We start from the raw sequence: 22027 nt of genomic DNA on the forward strand, positions 1-22027 counted from the left end.
GACCGGGTTACATGTAAATTATTTAAATCATCATGGGCCAGAATTGGACGAGAGCTGAATGTGCACTTCATTTTCTAAGCTCATAAAGTCTTATTGCAAAAACAACTGAAAATACAATTCTAAAGACAGGCTACAATGCTGTGAAGACTTTTTGTTTCAACAAGTAGAAGTATTTTGCAACCCTTGAGCAATAAAGATACTAAATTACTCTTATGATGTTGATTTGTTGCACAAGGTTCTTCAGCTGAGAACAATTAGACTGATAACTGTTTGGGTCTTTACGTAAAACTCATAGCTGGTACAGACTAGACTTTAAGCCTCTCTAAGGGGTGTTGCAAAACACTGAGACCTTCAAGGTGCTCATTAATAGCATCTCAGGATGTAGAAACAAAGATTAGAATATTGGAAATTACTCCTTTAATTAAAAAGTTTGATACCAATTTCTATATAGAAGCTACATCTGTTTGTTGTTACAGCAAATTTAAAAGGCTTTGCCTTTTAACAAGAAATTCAAATGGCAGCATATTCTGAAATGCAACATTGCTTTGGAACAGGCATTTCATTAACAAATACCACTCACATATAGTAAACATTCATACTGCACGAACCATACAGTACACTATACTGCTGTGGTGTGCCACAGAAAGCCTGACCTAAGCAGGGCAAACAGATCGAAGACCTAATGAGGCTATTACTATTGCTGTCTCATGGTTTTTAGGTAGTTTATCCCCTCACATTGGGAATCCTGCACTTATATGTATATTCATCATTAAAATGCATTAACTTTTAGGTTGTTCCAAATCTTTCTGATTGCTTTTCCTCTGCCAAGATGTGTTAGAAGACCTTTACAATGATGAAACACTTGCATTATCTTAACAATATCTATTTCTAAAACAAAGTCAAGAAAATACTGGTATACTTGCATAATGTGCCATGAGACTCAGGTTAAAAATCCTATTTTCTTACAGTAAAGATGGTTTATTGATTTTTAGTGTTAAACTAAATAAGCGTAGGAGAAAACTAAATGAACGTCCTGAAATTGCTGAGTGATTCTACGCTGACATGGACAAATTAAGATGGCTCCAGTTTTACGCAGTGGGTCTGCTCTGCATTTCTTCAAAAGACAGACTAGATGAAATAATTGAAAACTTATTTTCCAGTTTTATTATTTAGAAGTTTTAGTAAAGAGGTTGGATTTTTGAAATAAATACTAAAAACTCTTCACTAATTTCCTTTGTCTATAAATAGAATTGCACATTAAGGCCTAATTCCTTACAAAAGCACAGTCAGTTATAAATACCTTGTAAAGCCACTGAAAGCAACAAGTTTTATAGCTGCTACTGAGATTTGACAAGGAGACTTTATTCTAGGTTCTAGGAATGAAAACAAGGAAGAAATACAAATTGATATTAATTTCCCATGTCAAGCTTGCTGGGCCAGTAGCTGAAAAAAGTAACAGATTTTTTTTGCTGTAGTAATACTTTATAATTTACTATAATGTTATCCTGACCTATTTTATATGCAAATATATATTTGCAATACTATATCTGTTATCTTTATATCATTTCTCACAGTATATACTTCAAAGATTCTTTAGTTGTGGTATGTTAGAGATTTGAGTTATTACAATTTGAAAGCAAGTTATAAATATATGCGTGCTACTGAATTAATTAGAAGAATTAAAGATATTTGGGAGATGTAACCATTGGATGTAGTTTTAATCTGGGGTTTGAAATGGTTTTAGTGCTTGGGAAAATGAAGACATGTTTCTTTACAAAAGCTTAATTTTCTACTGAGGACTTTTACCATATTATCTTACAGTGATTGGATAGAGATTTGTGGATGGTCCGGAGGAGATGAAAAATTGTGATTTTAGCATGAAGATGAAACAGAAGTTGTATTCATGTAAATCTTAAGTGGGTATTTCTACCGTGGATTTGAGACTTCTGTTTCAAGCACTTGGGAAAAAAATTCATTCAGTTTATTTATAGCATAAAAGTGATATGAAATGGTGTTACATGGTCATGAAAGTGTAAGTTTTCCTGTTGTTTGCAGTCTGTGTTAAGTTACTTTGAAAGTCGTGTATGTTGCAGATGTGTTCATAGTGTACAGTGATGTGTCCAAGCACAGTAAGTTCTAATTTGCACATGTTTAATTAAAAAAGCTTGTTTTAGGCAAGTGTAAAGACTACTGGGATAAATGTTCCTTTATAGGCCGCACAGCCAAGAAGCTATGAAACCATTTGATTGTACTTAAGAAATACGTTTAGTAAAATAGTGTCTGATTGATTTTAGGATCCTACCTTATTTTTAAGAAACCTCTTCAACACTTAAGACAGATTCATTTCAGCTGTATAAGTAAGTACTGCTGAAAATGTTTTCTCATATCTGAAGACGACAGAATTCTGACAGCAAATAAAAGGAGTCTGGATTCTCTTCTTCCTCAGTTTACAATCAGTTGATCTCTTTCACATCCATCTCCTTTGATTTCATACCTCGAGTAGTCCTTTTCCTTGACTTGTGTCATCTGCCTGTCTCCTCTCATTATGTTAGCATTTTTCTTTCTTGTTATTGTTTTTGGTTGCTCTATCCCCCTTTAGCTGATTAGTTTTTTTCATTCTAGGAATTAAGCAGGATGTAAAAATTAAACCTTTGCTCTTAGTTTAAAGCTCTTTTTATCCATCTTGCTAACCTCAGTCTCAGCAGGTAAGTAGCTCACATTTTAAAGCAGACACTATTTGTTACATTTCACTGTTGGAATATCTCTTGGTTCAGGCTTTGAAACCTCCTTTTCTTCATTATCTAGTTGTGCTTTTACCCTCTTCTCTGGGTATCAGCAATGCAGTAGGTACAGAGAATACACAAGATCACCTTAAGCTTCTTCAGCAGTTTCTCTAGCTAAGCAGTCGCCTCTGACCCCTTCAGTAGGAGCGCTGAAGAATGTGTCCTGACATCAAGTACAAGACGTGGTGCGGTTTTTTTGTTTTTTTTTTTCCCCTGAAGTCCCCTGTGTAACTTTTAATAAAACCCAGGTCTGCATCTCTTATTTTTCTCCTTCTACTCTCCACACCTTTCTGTTTTCTGTAACCTTTTTTTAGGATGGCACCCACCTCTCTTATTTAACCTACTGTGCCAAAGTATCCCCAAATGTGATTTTATGTCTCAGTTCCATTTTCCTGCAGACTCCAGCTTTCATGTGTCACCAGTTTCTGAAGAGGTTTTGTGATCTGCAGCTCAGCTGTTCAGTAGTACAGGGAAGAGATGCCAGGGTGGCGATTATCAGTCTAGCTGTTACTGTACACTTTTGAGTTGTCAGATGTTGTTTTCAGAATAGCCTTAGGAGACAGACCTTGGACAGAATGAATCACCATGTGAAAGCTAAACAACACTGGGAGAAGTACTTCATGAAGAGAGACATGCAGGAGCTATGGAACCTCTATGAATTAAAAAAGAAGGCTAGTTGTTAATCACATATACCTTCTTTTTCTGGTTTCACGTTTGATAGCAAAAGCAGGTTTTGCTTTCCTGTAGCAGTACTACTTTGTAATCACGGGGTCACTCCCGCAGATAGTGTATTGTTGCCTCCAGCACCAGTAATGCAAGTAAAGTCAGTCACTAAAGGAAAACAGCATGGTCTTAAAACTGTAATGAGGTGTTCCTTTGGCTGCTGCTACTTTGAATTTATCAGATCTGAATTTAGATTCATATTTCACAAGGTATTTAAGCAACTGCCTAACTTTGAGCAGATGAGTAATCCCTGTGAAGTCAGTGGAACTACTTAAAGGTTTAAAGTTATGTGCATAAATATCTTATCAAATCAGGATATTAAGACAAGAGAGCATATGCAGACTTGGGGTTTGTTTGGGTTTTTTTGTTTTGCAAATATTTCAGTTGGTCAATTTCACTGTAATTATATTTTTTTATGTTAATCATTTTTGAGATGTCAGAAGATTTAAAATTTATGACAATTTTTGAAGGAGTTCTGCATGGTTGTTATTATTTATATGTGCTGTATTTTCAGCCTGATAGGATTTTAAGTCTGAATTAAGTGTCAGAGGAATTTGGGCTCTGCAGATGAACAATTTATGCAGAACACTTACAAAAGAATTATTACTGAATTTGCTTTGCTGACTCCTCTACCTGCAGCTGAGAGTGATGCACTGAAAATGGCTTTGATCTTCCTCTGTACATTGTAAAGCTTTTTGGCTAAATATCCAGTTATGTTGACCTTACTACTTGCATGCCTCCAGAGAACTACTGATTCACTGAAGAATTTAAACTGGTTTTAGGTAATGCAGACCATCGGTTTCTTTTCTGGCTCTGATGAAAAGTAGTCATTGGCCAGCAGACCCATCAAGTGGGAAACTTCCTGGGGTTTGCTTGTCTTCCTGGAGTTGCCTATCAAGCAGTCCAGTTGGCTTAGGCCTTATCTACAAGTAAGTTACAGCACTTTAACTATACTAGTATTCTGTGGAAGCAGTATTGTAATTTAATTAATATGACTTACGAGAGGAATAGCTGAATATGCCTTTATGATATATAGTTGTGTCCACACTGGGCTCAAACTATTGAGAGAATTGGGATTGTTCAGCCTGGAAAGGAGAAGGCTCTGGGGAGACCTTATTGCGGCCTTTCAATATATAAAGGGGGCTTATAAGAAAGGCAGAGACTTTTTACTGAGGCTACTGGTGACAGCACAAGGGGCAATGGTTTTAAACCGAAGGAGGGTAGATTTAGATTGGATGTAAAGGAAGAATTTTTTTTATGATGAGGGTGGTGAGACACTGGAACAGGTTGCCCAGAGAAGCTGTGGATGCCCCATCGTTGGAAGTGTTCAAGGTCAGGTTGGACGGGGCTTTGAGCAACCTGATCCAGTGAAAGATGTCCCTGCCCATGGCAGATGTCCCTCCCATGGCAGGGAGGGTGGGCTAAATGATCTTTAAAGCTTCCTTCCAACCCAAACCAATCTGTGATTCTGTGATACTCTTGCTTCAAGAAAACAAACAAAAATAATCATCAAACTGGTAGTCAAAATTGTGAGACCAGTGTAAAATCTATGCACTTAATAGGATTTAGTGGATTGTTGTTGGTTTTTGATTGCCAATCATGGTTAAAGTCCTATCTGCTGTTTAAGAATAAGTTTCATTAACTTTGTTCCCTGAAGTTAATGAAACTGTTTACTTGTCATCTGACTAAGAGATTTAGGTCAAATTTTGTTTTTCTTTATTTTGAGTAAGAGCAATAATAGAGTGCCCCTAAAGATGTTGATGTGCAGGCTGCAGACTAACCTGTGGGAAATGAGGCAGCTATTGAAAGCCTTGGTTCCACCATCCCTGCCCTCCTCCGGGCCTGGAGTTTCCATTCTCTCCCTTACCCTGGCAGAAGCATTTGTGTGGTTGTGTGGTGAGCCTGAGCAGTATTTTTTATTTGACTGGGCGGAGAGTATCTGCGTCCCCACAGATCCTTGGTGGGGCCCCCTCCAACACGGGTCCAAGCGTGCCAGCAATGACTGAGCCATGGGCTAATGCCCACAGCTGTCTTGGCACTGCTGGGCGTTGCAGGGTGTGGGCGATGACTGTCACTTAATAAGATATGTCTCTTGTCCATGGGCTTCAACTTTGTTGATGATGGATGACTTCAGTTCTAGAGATAATTCGGTTGAAGTTTTAGACCAGAAGTCTAAGCTTTGACTCCAAGTTATGGCTCAAAGTTGAAGAGAAACTAAATGTTCACTCCTTACTGTTAAGATAGTGGTTTGAAATAGTAATTATTGGCAGGTGTTACAGGAAAACTTGCCTCCTTGTTTTGCATCCTATTTTGCTTTTCTTTGATCTTTATTTTGTTTTCTTTCATAACTTCTAAATGACCAAGAAAGAAAATCATTCGAACTAGTGGAGCATGGTTGTTTATTTTACTTTCTGTAGCTGCAAAGATGGTTGCAATCTAAGAAGTCTATAATACCAGCATTGGGGAATGCTACAAAGGATTGAGCTGCTTCTCCTATATTTAACATGCTTTGGGGGATATGTCTCAAGTGTTCCCTCTTTGTTCCTTGCAGGAATATTTTCATTAAAGTTTTGGGTTTGTTAGTTTAATATTTAACAATCATAGCATGATCTATGTGTTTTTTACTTCTGGGAGTGTAGTAAAAATTTCTTGTATAAGAAAGATGGAGATAGGTCTTCCTGAAATTGAGGATTTTGGAGGCTACCTCCTTGCAGATAGTGTATCGTTCTCAGGCTGTGTTTAAACTGTGACTGAGCACTTTAAACTTCAAAACTTTACAGTTTTTCTTTTGCAGTTTATCACATAATCTCTTACGAACTGTAAACATCATAAATGCATTTAGCATTTTAAATTGGGGAAAAAAAAATACAGAAATACAGGCTGACATTGGCCCTCCTATCATAAATGCATTTAGCATTTTAAATCGGGGAAAAAAATAAAATACAGAAATACAGGCTGACATTGGCCCTCCACCATATGAACTAAGCTCTTGAGTCTAGTGTTTCTCACCATCTGCTCTGTCTTCAGAAGTGTCTGGTACAATAAGAAATACTGAGTTTAGGTTCTAAAGAAGAAATATAGAATTTAGGTGCTGCGGAAGAACTGGGGGCTGCTGATTCGAATCTTAATGTTTGTGTTTGTAGTCTCTTATTGCTGGAACGTATGCAGCGTAAAAGGTGCCAACTGTAGAACACCAGGGCTTGCTGTGTGCTTTAGATTAGTGAATGCAACGGGCTAATCTCAGCAACATGTAAAGCAAGTAAATGAAGAAGGAGACTTCATGTTATCTTGACTGTCTCTGTGGAGCTTAATTTATGGAATAGCAAATTAATTTACTGAGAGTAGTGATGATACTTCAGTCAAAATAAGATCATCTATTATAAGGAACCTAGCTTTTGTTACGCGGCTTTTATCTTTTCTTTTTAAAGACTGCAGCCTGAAAAGTGATAATATAATATTTACTCACAATAGTGTGCAGTGCCTTTCATACCATGTTTGAATCCTGAAAACCTGTGGATTCACAGCACATTAAAGAGGTATTGATCAAAGGCTCCTCCATATTCAAACTAGAACCAAGATAATTGCGTCTGTTCTAAGTCATGCTTTTTTTTTTTATTTCTGTAAAAGATTCTGTGTATGGACAACTGCACAGTTAGTTAGAAGTAGGGGTCTTGAATGCAAAAAGACTGAGGATACGAAAAACAATTACTACTTCACCTTTCAGTTTCTTTCATGAAAACCCATAGTGTGCAACTGGGGGAAAAAACAGACTGAAGGTTGAAGGATGACGTGGCAAATGATCAGTTACTTGCTCTGTCATGTACACTGCTGAGCTCTTAGTGAACGTCCTCAGACAGATGGTTAGAGAGCCAAGACATATATGCCTTCTGTTTCCTTTCATCACTAAAGTGTGTTGGCACATCTGTATGTATTTTACAAGACAATGGGTACTCTTGTGTATGTACTACGCACTTACACACACACATACTCTCGTCTTCCCTCTGAAAGCAAACCACTCTTCTTTGGCTTGCACAAGATCAGAGGAAATGTCAGAAGATGGAGACAGAAAAGTACATAAATTTAAGTTCTGCTAAAGTAGAAAACTTTCAAAGTAGTTACTCCATAATTGGAGATGCTCCAGATATTGCCATGTTATCTGAAATATTATCCACATGCCCCTTTGGAATGAGCAGCAGTGTGGTACCTTTGTTCACTGAGGCTGTATTCATCTTGAGTCCGAAAGGCATGTCCCTGCAAACCTTGCTTTGCTCACCAACGCAAAGTGAAACGGAGCTACGCTGCGTGCCTGCCCCGGAGGACTCTCTAACAGGCAAAGGCAGAATATGGCCTAGGATCTGGAATCTGTGGCCAAATCCAATTCATGCATAAGGTGCAGATTCTTAGTGGAAAGTTAATTGAATTTTCAAGCAACTTCATGAAGAAATTGCTAAGTTCTGTCAGTCCCCCCAAACAGATTTGAATGTCCTTCAAAATATATATTGTAATTCAGTGGAGGTTCTTGGCATGATGCAGGAGTCACTTGGTGAAACATTTTGGGATGTGTTATAGAGATCGGGCTAGACAGTTAGAGTGGTCCCTTGTCTTAAGATGTGTGAGCATGAGGAGCACTAGCCTTTTACTGGTACTTTTTCTTCTGAGGCACAATTTCCTAGAAAGAGTTGGAACAACCTGCAGTTCCCGTGATCCTTCTGAGGGGGATGTCTTCCAGAGACAGGTCATTCTATGTCAAATTAGGTCTGGGCCTATTTTCAACGTTGAAGAGGAAGTGTGCTTAAATATAACAATTGATTCACTTGGAAATGAAACAAGAGAGGAGGAAGAGATGTCAAGGCTGTAAATTCTAAATATAGTTAGGAAAACTCAGAGGGACCCTCATTTAAGTTTTTCTTTGTTTGTTTTGGTGTTGGGTGGAAAAATATCAAGGTATTTTGTGCCAATAACATGAAATTCTTCCTGTCTTCCTTCTTTTCTACAAAACCTTTTACCTTGTTAGCTTGGAGGAAATATTTGAAAGTTTGAGTTTCTTTTTCTATCTTTAGTTATTTCTTAATAAATCCCTTGACTTTTCTGAACACAATACTCCCTGTCACTAGCTGTCAAAAGTGATACTTTATGTCAAATGGATTTTCTTTGTATTTCAGCCTTTGCTGTTTTCTTTTCTGTCCCTTTTAATAATTGTCCTGTGGTTTATTTTCCACTTCTTCCCCAGCTACACTCTCTCTTGCCTTCAGTGCAGCTTTAGCTGTAGTTTTGGGACCAGCATCACCGTACCTGTGACAGTTTTATTCCATTTGCTGTTGTCTCTCTCGACACTTTTTTCCTCTTAGTGCTGCAGTAAAAAATCCTGAAATGATTTTAGGGAATGTGACAAAACTTACTAATAAATCATTGAGTGTTACACTGGTTGATAGCAGGGATTTTTGTGATTTACCATTAAGCTTGGAAGTTGACTCACCATCTGTCTAACTGCTGGAGATGCTGCTTTTAACTAGGCATTATAATACAGCTTGTCAGGCCATTGTACTTAATGTTCAGAATATAATAATTTAAATTTTAAAATGCCCAGTAAGCTTTTTTTTCTTGCATTTTGTATCAGTGATAGAGGCAGAGGAGCCAGTCCATGAAACCTTTATTGAATATAATGGAGGGCGGATATTGGCTTTCTCAGGGTCATTGTGAGTTACTGTGTAAGAACACCCTTCCTTTCCCTGAGCTCTGTGATGGTTGTGGATGTTATCATTCTTTCTGTGAAGCTCAGACAAGGAGCATATATCCTTTATCTCAACATCTTAAACCCTTTCCAAAGGTGAGGATTTGGTTTCTTTGGCCCAGACCTACAGATTGCTTAGAATTTAGATAATTAGCTCAAAACTCTGTATCATTAAGTTTTTAGGCTGAGGCAGACCCATAATCCTATGGAAATAACAACTGTTATTTAAAAGGTCTCACCTGTTGGTGCTCTGGTTAAAGTCACATTTGCTCAGCATACTTGAAGGAGACGATTGCCAAATGGGGGCACTGACTCCCAGCCTGTGCTGTCTCAGGACCTTGGGGCTGGGGAAGAGCAGTGAGGCTACAGAGCTGGCTATGGCAGTGCCCACCGCCACAACATGGAGCATCCTTTCCAGTGAGCTGCTCATCACCCACGGTTAAGGGAACTGTTTTTAAGGCAGGTGAAAGTTTCTTCTCAGAGGAGAACCGATAAAGCTCACTGAGCAAATAGAGAAACCAATACTGTTTGTGTTTAATTATTTTTCTGCTTATGGATTATACTGACTTATTTAAGCTAGGTGCTGATCCCTACTTCATGACTCTGACACAGAGAACCAGAAACAATAACACCTAATTAATTAAGTTGCAAGTATGGTTCAGTCTATTGAAGGGAGCCCATTTGTACCTATCAGTTCTATTAGCAGGCATTTTAAAGTGTGACAGAACAAATGAATGTAATTGAGATTAAAAGTGACTTTGTCTGGATGTGAATCTTGGCAAAAAGATAAGCCAAACTTTTCTAGGGTAATGAAAAAAGATCTTTTAATCTTAGAGAATATCTTAAACGATATGTGTTAATAGTCATCACCATCCTTCCAACAGCCACGCTGTATTCATAATGTACCTGAAGTAATGTAGACACTGTTGAAATTTCAATGAAATGAATCTTAAATACAGTTCTGTAAAGGATTTGGATTAAAAAATTCCTTTAAGTAACTAATATGCAGAAGTAAATAGGTTTCTTTTAGGAAGCTTTTGTTTTTCTTGCTGTTTTCCTTGCAGTAATAGGAACATTTTTGTTTCTGAATCGGCTTGAGTGTTTCACTGGGGCCTGTGATGGTGGGTTAGACAAGCAAGAAGAGGGGCCCCAGCTTCTATTTCTGAACACTGGGCTATTATAGGAAGAAAACTTTACTTGTCCTTAATGATTTAGAGCTTGTCAGTTGAAGATTTATCTACTATAATCTGGAGTATTAGAAGCAGTAGGAGCCCTGTTATCCATGTTAGCATGGACACATTAAATTAAACTTGTTTCTGTTCTTCCTTAGCTGTCTTCAGTTATCTGTGCTCCATTTTGGCCTATGCTTTATTATGGAAACTTTTTTCTTTCATGGGCTCATAGGGAGCCCATGATCCATCATATTTCTTTTTGGTGCGCCATATTAGGTCTCTTGAAAACTTTTGCAGTCGTCAATGGCAAGTTATAAAAGCAAAAAGATCTTTGCCTGTTGTTGTGAATGATCTGGTGTGTCACGAAGATTTATCATTAGCATCCTAAAATAAAGAAGATATTTTGTAATCGTGGCGATGTGGCATTCGAAGAAAGGGAGTCATCTGTTTCCTTTTAGCAGTTGGTTGAGTACATAAGAGTGAGGCTTCAAGAAACAGAGTCTGGCTAGATTAATATTCCTTTGCAGTATGTTATTTTGGCCTGAGTTTTGGAAACCTAGAAGTTTAATTAGCTTGGCAGTTGCATCTGCAGATTCTAGTCTAAAGAGTGTTAACCCTTGTATCTTTATTTTCAAAATCTTGCCTGTGTTTTTACGTGTCAGAGAACCAACTGGAGAGCTGTTAACTTTTGTGAAAGCAATATATTATTTCTGAGGCAGTGATGGAGCCCTGTTTTGAACGAAATTATCAGGTCCTGCCATATTTCTTGTCTTTGAAAACATCAGCTCCACCAAAATGTTAAAGAACATCAGGCTCCAACCCTTTACACATTCATATTAATGCTGTTTTTAGAGATGAATTATCAAAACAAGATGACGTTACTCATTAAGTAAATATCTAACACTTAGAAAATTGTAAATGCCAAAAAATACAGTAAAATTTTCTGTCCTAATTCAGTACATACCAAAAAAAATAATTACTTTGTTAAACTGAGTGATGCCAAATATTTGTGTCTAATATTTCAGTGCAGAGGTCAGTTAGCTTGGCTCTTTCTTTTGAAATTCAGCCACATTAATGTAACAAGATTTTAAGGCAATGCTGATGGATGCGTGGCGTTTGCTATCATGTACACTTAAGTAGTTTATGTGAGTGTTTTGGAGCCATCTAAATACCAACAGAGGCAAAATAGTTTCCTGGATATGTGTTTGTGTATACAGCTAGAGATACATGTATTTGAATCCATTTATCCGATTCCAGAATGGAATAATAAGTGACTGATTAAATTAAGGGTATTTTTGGGTAAGGCACTGATAGCAAATGTACTTGATCTACCATGCGTACTCCTTTGTTGTCTAAGTACTGAATATTAGGCGCTTACAAAATATTCTAAGTTACACCACAACCAGTCAGAGATTTGAGATTATACCAATTACTACATGTTCTTAGGAAGTGTAAATGCAAAAAAAAAAAAAAAATTAAAAAAAAAAATCCCCAAACCCCAGCATTTAAAAAGCATTTTAAACCAGTGAAAATTAAAAATTCTCAGCACCATCCTGGATTTTGGCCTTTTGATAGGGCAGGCAGCACATTTGATGATTAATTTATTTATGCTCTTTCTCTAGCCAGTCAACGTACACTGGAAAGACAGTGGTCTTTTTGGAGAAAAGAGAAAGAGTATAGCTTAAAATCATAGGAGTATATACACGCACACACTCTTTTGATTTATCAGTTTTGAAGTTGAGTGCACCCTTTGTTTTATATAAAAGCGTATGTTGAACATACTCAAATATTTTAATAAGCTAAGACCTGTCTAAAATTCTGTAGGAGTAAAACTACACCCAGTTATATTCCTTTCCACTTTTTTGGAAAACTTACTGGAAAAGGTCAATGTTGCAGCATGTCCAGGTGGTCAACAGGTGAAGGTTGTGATGGAAGCTTAATTCCATGTTCAGGAGATCTTGATGAAACACAACTTTCCACTCACAGTGTGGTAGCCTTACAGTTTAAAATGAGGCATGGGGTGCAAAATAGTTTCTGGATCCAGGGTTGCTTTTAGTCTTAATTTAGATTTCACTTAAATGGTAGGATGACAGTTGTCCTCCTGTGTCTTTACTGATAAATAAAAATACTAGAAATAATCTCAGCAGGGAAATTATTTTACTTGCTGTGTTGTTTTGTATTTTTATTGCATGCTGGAATGCATCAAGCTGTTGAGGATTTGGGGTCCCAGATAGGACACTTTATTCTTCAGTTAAGCAGCAGCAAGTGGGTTTAATTCTGGGGTTTACTTCAGTTCCCAGTCCTTGACTTAGCAGAAACTAGTGACCTTCTGAGGTTATCTCAGGTGTGAATAATCTCTGCCACTGCATTAAGTAGATAAATCTGGGAATAGTAGGTACACATTTCTGCAAAAAATGCTATTTCTGTAAATAACATTGTCACTTTTCATTGCCGCTGTTAAATCAAAGTGTTAGCAGTCTTTAGAGAAGCAATTTAAGTGTATTTATAGAGGGTGAGACTCAGCCTCAGTGTTCTGAATGGAACCATGTGCCGGGAGCATGGCACCACGATACCCCAGCTCGTGGGGCTTGGAGCTCCATTTGTAACAATGAGAGAAAAAAGGGGTCTTGGATGTGGTGGCAGAAGAGATAGGCAAAGTGAGAATGGGGAAGAGAAGAAATCAAGGAAGAAGCAGTGAAGTGCACATTAAAGTATTTAGCAAAAAAATACATACAGAGATACTGGGCTTCTTTCTGTCCAGCAGTTAAATATTATTCTTGGTGAGTTGAATTTCATTATTTTTGTCCTTGTTCCAGTTTAACTGAGCTGGGGGCAATTATTTCTCAGGCAGTACTTCTTACAGAAGTTGTACTGGGTGACAAAAGTGCTGATTTGTACAAAAAAAAAGAATGATGGAGAAATGTCAAAATTATTAAGAGAAATGAAACTAGTATTAATTTTATGTATTATTACTTACGTCTGTTGCTATTCCTAAATCCATCATGGTTTTTCAGTGCTTGTTTTACTTTCAGCGTCCATGAAAATTTTATACCCTGGCTACTGTTACTGAATTTTCTAAGAGCAGACATCACTCAAAGCTCGAAAAGCTCCGTGAAAGTTTAGTTGTATTTGGTGGGTTTGTGAGAATGCAGAACTTTTCGTAGAGCTGGTGTCTTACTGATGCTTCTTCTTTACGGTGGGAAGGCGGGGCCGGTACGTGTGGGACGGGAGAGCAGCCGCCCCAGTTAGGAGTTGAAAACGCTGCAAAGGAGAAATGGCAGTGTTGTAAGCGCTATTACTCCTGAGCGAGTAATTGAGCTTACAGCTTTCTGAAGGCTTTTAGCTTAAGCCCTGGGGTCATTTACCATTTAAGCGTGCTTCCACCAGCAGTAGTAAATATGAAGCTAAAGCACGTGGGTGTGATGAGTTGGAGCCCGGGGCATGGGGCGGTGTGGGGCACTGCTGGGCTGGGCTGGGCAGGCGAGCGGGCGGGTGGGTGCGTGGCCCTTTCCAACCGAGCCGTGCTAACAAGAGGGCTGTGTGTCAGGGAGGTGGGCAAAGCTGTGCTCTTAGATCGCTCACAGTGAATAAACGTGCTGAGAAAAAGTGCAGCTGTGCTTTTTTAATATGCACTGCAGGAGATTTCAGCAGCCTGATGATATATCGTGCATTAATGTTGAAAAGATAAACACATTTAGAGAGCACAGGAAGGCCTTGTGTTTTTATGTTAGCAGAATGCATCCTAATGAATAAGAACGTGCTGCTGGCTTCACAGAGCCATATGGCAGCTTTTCTAATTTTAGTTCGGTGCAGATGCATAATTCTCCCTTGTTTTACCTCCTAAAACCTTCCTGAGATGTTGCATGTTTTTTTCTGTACGACTTGATCTATAGTTTCTGGGGGAAAAAATGTATTCAACAGTCTAATAGCTTCTTTGCTCTGGACAGATGTATGCTGTATGATGAAAGAGCAACCTCCCTACATAATCACTTCCCTAAAATAGTAGCTAACTTTATTCACAGGGATGGGATGGGATAAGCTGGTCTTAAAATTGATTGCTGAAATAGTTGTTGTTTCTTAGGCACTGGTCTTTTGAAAAATTACTTGCTTTCAGGGAGAAAAAAAAATGACTTGTGTCAAGGCAATGGGAACTGGGTAAGAAACGTGCGTGTGGATATCAAGTTCCATGTGAGCCATGGAACGTAGTGCTTTGAATTGCGCAGCTACAAGGCAGAGCTGCTTTTCCTGTGGTTAACCAAGCATCAAAATAACTTACACGTTCTTCACTGCTTTGCTTCATCATGTGTAGTAATCCAAAGCTACTCACGTTACCAAATACCAGTTTTCTTTTTTTGTTGGTTTTCCTGGTTTTTGTTCGAGACTATACATTTGAAGGTACTTTTTGTATAGCCGTATTCATGTTAAAAACCTCCTGTCCATGACCACAGTCAATATCATTACTTAGCAGTAGTCATACACAAATGTTATTAAGCCTAATATTTCAAATGTTATTAAATCTAATACTTAAAACTGTAGTGTCAACTAAAATTCAGCCGTTTGCTAAGTATACTTTCTATTATATGTTAACATTAGTTTTTAATACTATATCTACCCTTATCTTTGGCCAGCTCCATAGTTTTACTGTTTCCTTGATTGTTTGTTTGGGTTTTATTTTTGCACGGCAATTCAGGAGAGATCAGAAGGACCACACAGGGTAAACTGACTCACAGATATGAACGAGGCAAGACAAAAGTCATTGGCTAATGCATACAAAAATGGAGAAGATTATTGTTTTCAAAACAGTTGTAATGTAAAATTTAATTGCATGTTTGAACTTTATATAGCATTTACAATCACTTTCAAGTGATGCTGCCAGTACTGTTACAAGGGTCTTTCTTGATTAGCATGATTTTTCTAATGTGCAGAGTTGTGTTTTCTAGTACACCTTAAAATAAATCTCTTTGCTTACATTTTTTACCTATTATTATATAAATGAGGGTATATGATTTGAGATGGGTGGGAAATTTCAATAGCAATTCCAGAAAATTATGAAGAACAGGAATTATATGGGGCACCTGAGAAACCCTGTTTTTAAAAAGTATTGGATAATAAATTTGATTGCGCCCCTGATGTTTTTTTTTCTCTTGACCTTTTTCCTTGGCAGTTTGTAGAGCACAGGTGTCGCCCTGTCCAGCATTTTGCTAGCGTCTCTTTTTTGCTCCTCTTGTTCTGTGAAGAACCTTAAGTGTTTCTCCTAAGAAAACCAAACTAAATGTGTGTTGATGCAAATTTTCCCTTTCAAATTATGCTTCACCTTTTTGCAGTCCCTACAGAGGCTACGGTTTTGTTCTTTACTTTGAAAGTGCATTCTGTTTTTGCAGAGAGCATCAAGGGGGAACTATTTCTGTAGCCAGTTTCATGAAGGAAGTTGGAGCAGAGCTTGAGTACAGACAAAGAGAGCTTTTCGGGTGGTTCGGCTGGTCCTGCCTGCCCACCTGTAGGAAGGGAGGGTTTGAAACACAACCAAGAGAAGGCGATGCCCGTCAGTAGCACTTCTGAGTCTGCTGTCAGAAGTCCAGAGAGAACCGACATAGCTTGAGTTGGGAGGATGGAAAACCAGGAAAGCTTCCTAAGTTAAAAACATAGCAGGAGCCTTCGAACTATTGCTTTTGGCTTCTCTTTCTCTGACTTACGAATTTCTGTTAAACTAATGTGATTTCACAGAGGTTTGCTTTCAGAATCTGGAATGAGCTTCAAATAAAGCTTGAGGCTTTCCCACTGATAAATTTGTCATAAAATACTTGTGAGGGCTTTTTTTTCCCCCTCTTTCTTCTGTATATTAATGTAGAAAAGTAAATACAGTTTATTATCACTAGCAAGATGCCCAACTGAAAATACTAATATGTATTTTAGTATATTACTGTGTATACAATTGTAAACATATCCACAGTTTAAAGTCTAAATTACACACATCACTAAAATGCCACATAATTGGATGTATATGTTCTTTCTAGTATCTCTCTCAGGAGTACTTCTATTTTATTTAAATTTTTTTCTCTCTCTAGGCTAAACTCTTAATTGAGCGGCGCTAATAATTATTTCATGTGTGTGAGGTTTATTCTGCTGTAATTTAGATAAAATATGCTTGATGCCCGGTAGCCATATTCATAAGGATGGGACTGGTTTCTAATTTAACACTCCCTTTCCAGCAGAGAATTCCCTGTGCGGAGGTAAAGCCATGGGAAGCCCCTTTCCACCCTGCTCACTTCCTCCGCCGGCACAAGGCTGTATTTCTCTTTCCATACTAAACCTCTGCTCCACTTTAGCCGTGCCGTGCCAGTAGGATGCCTGGTAACGCTTTCCTGGCGTTTTACATTTGAACAGGGGCATCGCTGTTCTAGGAGGCAGCATCACTGGAAGGTGCGAGATCAGGGAACCGGCTCCTGCTCTCCGCGTTAGTGGCCACAGTGGAAAAATCTAGTGGCTGTGGTTAGTCACAGGGTAATACCAGCAATTCCCATGGGGCTGGAAAAAAGGCTTCTGAGAGACTTTGCAAGGTTTGGCCTCTGCTGCTATTTTCCTAACCCCTAACATTCAAAAATCATTAATCTAGTATAGAAATAATAAACCCTCTGTGCTTCTGACTTGTTTGTAGGGCCCCCAGTGAACCTAAAAAAGATAGAAATAAAAAAGGGAAAAGTAAACTTTACATTTTTGCACCACTACTTAACGCCAGAAGCTGGAACTGTTAAGAAAAACAAAAAATACCAACTTGCGATAAATGCATGAGTGTTGTCAGCACTAGAAATTCGTGTATCAGTTGTTGGTTTTTTCCAACCTTCCTGCAACAAATTTTTGTTCTCAATTAGCCCTATGTGCTGTATCGCTGAAGAAAAGGTTTGTATTTCAAGATGTTCCCCCTGCCTATCTGCCGGGACGACACTGCTGAGAGGGTTTGCACTTACTTTTCCTGTGTGTGCCTTTGTAGTTCAGTCAAAAATGGATAATTTGCTTTGCAGCTTAACGTTATCAGTAGCTGCAGTTTATAACGTTGACATAAGTTACTGCTGGTCCTACTCAGAGGCTGTCTGAGGCCATGGTTTCCTGTACAGTGCTGCTTAAGTAAGCGTATAGGGACCTGTGGCCTGAATGTGTAGCCTCTTCTAAGCTCTCTGGCCGCTTCTTACACAATTAAGTTACAGATCCAATTATGAAGTCCATCATTTGGGAGCACCAGTGATTTCTAATGCTTTTCAGAATGCCTAACCAAACATTGTGAGTAGTGTAGCGTGCTGTCATCATCACTGGGAGAGACAGGTAGGAAATGCTTAGTTCTAAGTAGCATTTTCATACACTGAGGGGAAAGCAGCCACCTTCAGAGACTGGATGTGAGGCTTGAGAGATCCTTGGTCTGACCTGGTATTGCAGCTTCTCTGTTGATTACTGTTACAGTAATTAAAAACTTTCTCCTTTGTATAAAACCTCGCCTGTGTGTATAAAGAGAACAGTTGTTTTTACAGATACGTTATTGGTGGTTTGTCTGAACTCCTTGGTTGTAAGAGTGAAAAAATGTTCAGCAAATATTTTGTATTATGTGAAAAATAATGGGTAGAAGTAGTCTGTAAATCGGTGAAAGCAGGAAATACAGTGTCATGAATACGCTTGCATGCCGTTGCTGTACCATATCTGCAGCCCCTCCATTTCTAGCACAGAGTATAATCCCTTGTTCTGCGATACTCAAGATGATGTCAGTGGCTGAAGCAATGAGGGGATGAAAGCAGGAAGCTGGTATCTGTATCCGTTATAATAGTGTGCAGTGTGAAACCAGGGATCACTTTATGCTACCAGGAACAGATGGGAAACAAATACCATCGCTGACTTTATTAAAAGCTCAACCCTATTTTTAGGATCTCTTAGAATTCTTTCACAATTTTTAGGACATGTTTTCAGTATTGTATCTTCATATGGTGCCAACTCTGCTATATTGTAATGTGGGAAGGATTGTTCAGTTTTTTCCTGTTATACCTAATCTCTGTTTTTTGACAAAAGAAGATGAAAGAAAAGGAAAAAAAAAAAAATCCCTCTGTAGCCCTCAGTCCAAACCAGAAATACTAATTTTGTATCCTAGTGAGTTTATGTGGCAGGGGAAGGGTTAATAGTTACTTCTAGTTTATTTATCTCTACCAGATTATGCCAGTCAAAGTGATTTAAATGTATTCTATTACTTGCAAGAGTCCATCTTCAGAACAATTTTTCTTTCATCATTATTCACAACAGTGTTATATTGTGTGTGAACACACCCGAAGAAGACAGCTAAGATTTTCGTGACTCTTTTCACGAAAGCAAGAAACCGTAGAAATCGAGGATGAGACAGCCCGAGTGACCAAAGCCTTATTGCCAGCGGGTGATCGCTGATAGGAGAACACCCAGGGGTTCTGAGAAGCAGTTCCTTTACTGTATGTCTAAGTAGCGTATATTCACGCTGACCTTATGATCTCTGCCAAGGAAAGAGTTCAGAGGAACTTTGGCTGCAGTATTGTAGATCTACAGATAGTGGAAAATACTGTACATTTGGATACATTTTAATCTGCATGACTGATGCTTTAATTTTCACCAAGGGTGATTTTTCCAAAGGCCCTTTGCTCCATCTGCACACGGTACTTTCAGTAATTCCTACAATTAATCTTCTTCTGGTTTCTTGTTGCAGAACGCATAAATTCTTGTTATCATAATTTCAGTGTGCTTTCATATTTATTAAAATAATCTATTGCATAATATTAAAAATAAAAAATCTTTAATGATTTTTAATATTCTAGATTGAAGTATAGCGCTGGCTTTTACATAATTGCTTGGGAAATAATAAAAGACTGTTTTGAGTATAGAACCAGCAACAAAATATTACTCGTTTCATTAACTTATAATGTAGAATATGTATTTTGTATAGTGGTTTTATTACTTGTATTACTTCTCCCTTAAACACCAGTATAATTCTTGGAATGGAAGAATTAATACAGTCCATTACTTGATGGGAATTACAAACCCTCTTGATTTGAAAGTTCCAATATGTATGAATATCCCCTACATTTGCAGTTGGGTATGATCTGTGATACGTACATAACATATTGTAATATGTGGCATTATGCTCCAGAAACCTTGAATCATTATTTTCTTGGCTGTAATTTTCAAATACAGCACTTGAAATTTTATGTAGTTTTAGTAACATATTGGTAAATAAGGCACTGCGAAAATTATGTGATAGCAGAAATGTGGGTGGAGGCATGGGAACAGCAATGAGACTGCTGTTTCTCAGTACTGAAACAGTAGGCTGTGGACTTATGTTTTTCCTTCTAAATATAGCGATCGTGGAAAAGTTGTGCAGCTGTGAGGTTTGCATGCTCTTTTAAGATCAGTCTTTTAATGCACCTTGATCCTGGCTTTTGCTCATTGCACCTTCATGAAGAGTCCTTGTCTTTGCCCAGGGTTATGTTTTGTAGTTTAGTAAAATGTCTAACAGAGAAACAGCAGGAACTACTTCATTTCTGTCACAAGACTTCAAAATGAGAAGCAAATATACTAGTTATGCTTTTGTTGAGTCATTATGGGAGACTATTTAATCTCATTTTCAGTGTTGTTGCACTGTAACCATTTCATAGCTGGTCTTAATGCTCTGTGGGCTCTTTGCTGTATCACTTAAAGAGCACTGCTCTGTCATTTAATACATAGTTTTCTTTATTGCAGAAAAAGCAGCAGCAGCTAATGAAGATGAAGTGCAGAAAGCAGATGTATCATCTACGGGTCAGAGTGTCATCGACAAGGATGCGCTTGGACCAATGATGCTTGAGGTGAGGAGCACAAAATTCCTTTATTTAAGGCAGTTCTGCTCTCCCTAGGATGAAGAGCAGCGTAATGAAGTGAAAAAGTGCAGTAGGAGGTCACTGTAAAAGAGTGGTCAAGGGAGACCAACCATCCTGGCTACTTAGGATTACATCATTTAAGAGCAAGCAGCATATTTCTATGGGATTCAGTGATGAAACTATGATTCTATGAAACTCTCTTTAACTTGGGGTGGGGAGAGGCAGAGAAAGAGATCATTTGGCTGCTTTGTAATGCAGACAACTTGAGGGGCTTCAGTCGGTGGAGAGTCTTGGGTGTCTGCATGTGCATGTTTTATTTCTTCTAAACTATGACAAATCTGGAAGACCTGCTGTACCTAAACATTGACTTACATATACAGTAGTATACATGTGAATAATACTTCCTCTAAATTTGCATGTCTTTGCTATACTGTTTTAATGGTTTATCATTTAAGCATTTACAGCATGACTCTTCCCTCTAGAATATGCAAGTGATCTAGGAGAGCTTTTCAAGCCGTGTATTTCTGTTTCTTCAGTTAAGATTTCTGTCTGATTTTGGCTGTTATTTTGCTATCCCCAAAGGCTGCATAGTTAAAACCTAGCTTGTAAATGTATTAATAGTAATGTTGGCTAGATATGTTATCTGGGATCCTAATGTCACATGCTGCTGTCCTTTGGCACTACTGCTTTATCTGCTTAAGCTCACTTGCAAACTGTTTATTCCTGTTCTGACTGTGGGCTTTATCTGTACAGACAAATAAATGTTACTTTAGATAAAACACAAACTCTGAATCAATCTGAAGGAACCAACTTTGGCAGAAGCATAATTATTCTGTCATTTCTGAATGTTGCAGGAGCAAGATGTGTGTTGTAACGGTTTTAAATATTTGCATTATTTTTCATGATTTGTTAGGTGAAAACATAGCTTTCTGTACTGTGTACAAAATAAAGGCTCCAAAATTACAGTACTAAACATAAGGAAGATTAGACAGGTTGGAGTGAACACATTCTTCTTTGAAAAGTGGGGGTAACAAATTAATTGATTTAATTGTGGTTTTGCTATCAAACAAGGTTAAGCATCTGTCTCTTACATTGCTATGGTAAAATTTATTTTTAACTTCCTATTAATTTAATTGTAAGGACCTGTTTTAATCACAGGGAAAGTAAGGATAAGATTTTTATTTTTTTTTCCCCCTGGCTTATCTTGCGTGATTGGCTATTGCAGCAAACATGACATGTAAAATCACCCGTCTGTTGCGTTATTCCATTTAATTTAGTTTTCCTTCGCAGTAAAACCATTGCATATTAGCAATGAAAGATTGTGGAACTAAATTAATAAACTGTGGTCCTTTTGCACCAAGAAACTTAAAAGGACTGAAAGTTGTTATACGTTTACTGTGAAAAGACTACAGATATTTTCTTTGTGTCTTTATCTCCTTAAGGAAATGTAATTAAGTTATTTCATCTTTACAGAAACCCTTTATTTTATACAACCTCTTCAAAAACCTACCCCTTTCCATTGCCAAATAATAATAAAAATGGCAATGCTGATGAACAGTTTATTAGTTGATTTGGTTTAGAAATGTAATTGTCTGGTTTTATTAAAGAATAAAACTGAAGAATCCTCAAAATAGTGAGTGTTTCCAGCTGAAGAGAGTGAGTAAAATTCATCATACAGCTGCCTCTGAGGAATATTTTAACATATTTCTTGATTAAGGCAGAAAGTAGATAGGAAGAGAGGGTGAAAAAAATAGTCAAGAGAGG

The 22027-nt window shown here is 37.9% G+C and overlaps 1 protein-coding gene across 3 annotated transcripts in view; it reads left to right on the top strand.

The window, feature by feature from the left end:
- The window catches only part of NCOA2 (nuclear receptor coactivator 2), a 186351-nt gene that overhangs the window by 110787 nt on the left and 53537 nt on the right, over nucleotides 1–22027 (top strand). For all 3 annotated transcript variants that reach the window (XM_035890074.1, XM_009634505.2, XM_035890075.1), the window contains one exon: nucleotides 20148–20251. In XM_035890074.1, the coding sequence (XP_035745967.1) occupies nucleotides 20148–20251 (104 nt within the window). The remainder of the gene's footprint in view (nucleotides 1–20147; nucleotides 20252–22027) is intronic.

Source organism: Egretta garzetta, unplaced genomic scaffold (assembly GCF_000687185.1).
Source record: "Egretta garzetta isolate BGI_Z169 unplaced genomic scaffold, ASM68718v1 scaffold251, whole genome shotgun sequence".
In the NCBI taxonomy this organism is placed as follows: Eukaryota; Metazoa; Chordata; class Aves; order Pelecaniformes; family Ardeidae; genus Egretta; species Egretta garzetta.